The 1,859-nt window shown below is 34.6% G+C and overlaps 1 protein-coding gene across 1 annotated transcript; it reads left to right on the forward strand.

Moving 5' to 3' along the window:
* The first annotated feature begins 219 nt into the window (after positions 1 to 219).
* Positions 220 to 891, forward strand: LOC139861284 (lipid phosphate phosphatase gamma-like). Its single transcript, XM_071849650.1, has one exon. The coding sequence runs from the start codon at positions 220 to 222 to the stop codon at positions 889 to 891; it is 672 nt and encodes a 223-aa protein (XP_071705751.1).
* Positions 892 to 1,859: the final 968 nt, after the last annotated feature.

Consider the following 1,859-nt stretch of genomic DNA (forward strand, 5'->3'; position numbering starts at 1 on the left):
TAAAAAAATAAGTAAGGAGTTAGTTAACGTACGGATAAAAGGTGGTTAAGCAACGAAAAACAACCCATGCGCCATTTTTAACAACCACTCCAAATCGAAATCCTACAAAAATCAACAAATTAATCAAATCAGATTCAATGATTCAAATCACCCAAATTCAATCTCTTATCTCTTAATCAACAACAAAATAAAACCTAATTTCTTCAATTCCATAAAAAAATGTCGAATCATCTTCGAGCCGTAACCCTAACGCACGTGCGTTACGAAAAAGGCGATCAATTAGGTCATTTTTTAGCGTGGATTTCATTAATCCCAGTTTTCATAACATTTGGTGGATTCATTTCACATTTCATATTTCGCCGTGAATTACAAGGCATGTTTTTCGCATTAGGGTTATTAATTTCACATTTAATTAGCGAATTAATCAAATTGTCCGTTAAAGAAGCCCGACCCGAAACATGTATCCTTTTAGAAAGCTGTGATTCACATGGTTGGCCATCAAGTCATTCACAATACATGTTTTTCTTTGCTATTTATTTTACTTTATTAACTTATAAAAAATATGGGATTATTTTAAGAAGACAAATGTGGGTTGCATTTGTTGTTATTTGGCCATTAGCAATACTTACAATGTATTCTAGGGTTTATTTAGGGTACCATACTATTGGTCAAGTGTTTGCTGGTGCTAGTCTTGGGTTCACTTTTGGTGGGGTGTGGTTTTGGGTTGTTAATGGTAAGATTAAAGGGTCGGTTTTTCGGGCGATTGAGGAAAGTTCGGTTGGGCGGTTGTTTTATATTAAAGATACTTCGCATATACCGAATCTGTTGGAATTTGATTATGAGAATGCGAGAGCTGCACGAAGGCATCCATCGTATAAGCGAGCGGAGTGATGCAAGAATAAATTTTAGGTATGCTTGTCTTTTGTTGTTTGTAAAACAATGTAGGTACGTTTGCAATTTGAAATGCTTCAGTTATCATGATAATTGCACCTTTTCTTTTAGCTAAAATGACCTTTGACCTATATATCCAAATCACTCAAAATGTGAATTACTCTTGTTTTGGATTAGCACTTTTAGTGGCGGAACTTGAACCCGACTCGAGATGGGGCGAAACTAATGGATACGAGATAAACATTATAAAAAAACCTTATTTTTTTTTTTGTAAAAAAACATTTTCTTAATTTAATTTTTTTCCCGAAATCGAGCCGGCGCAGATACCCCTTTATCCTATATATGTTCCGCCTACTCTAATTAGTGTTGTGGACCCCACATTTGTGGGGCAAGGGAAAAAGAAATTAATGGTGTAAGTATCATGAATTTCGGAAGCAATAAGTTGGAGAGTCCGTGGAGGTTGTGAATGGAAGAAGGTACGTGTGTGTTTTGGGAATGAAGATTAGATAATAATAATAAATTAGGTTAAGAGGAATGTCGTACCTCTTTTGACCAATTGGAACATGCAAATTGTAAGTCGTTATTTGGGCTAGTTTACCGTATATGGGTTATAACGGGTCGGATCAAAGGGTCATTTGGTTTATAAAGTGGTTAGTAGGCTAATTGGTCAATCATAATGACTTACATCATTTAGCATGTAGACAATTTCTGGATGTAGCAAATTAGTACTCCTTCCGTCCCAAATCTATTGTATCCGGATAAAAAATAAACAGTTTAAGAAATAGTGACTGACACATGTACTATTTTCTTATCTTTCCGGTCTTACCCTTTACATTTTATCTACTTTTTTGTTTTACACATATAAAGTATGAGTACAAAAAAACTTTATCACATTATTCTTATTCATTTGTGGAAATGGACGACTAATGACATCCAAAAAATGAATACTAGACGATACAATTGTGACG

The sequence above is a fragment of the Rutidosis leptorrhynchoides genome, chromosome 8 (assembly GCF_046630445.1).
Source record: "Rutidosis leptorrhynchoides isolate AG116_Rl617_1_P2 chromosome 8, CSIRO_AGI_Rlap_v1, whole genome shotgun sequence".
NCBI classification, from domain to species: Eukaryota; Viridiplantae; Streptophyta; class Magnoliopsida; order Asterales; family Asteraceae; genus Rutidosis; species Rutidosis leptorrhynchoides.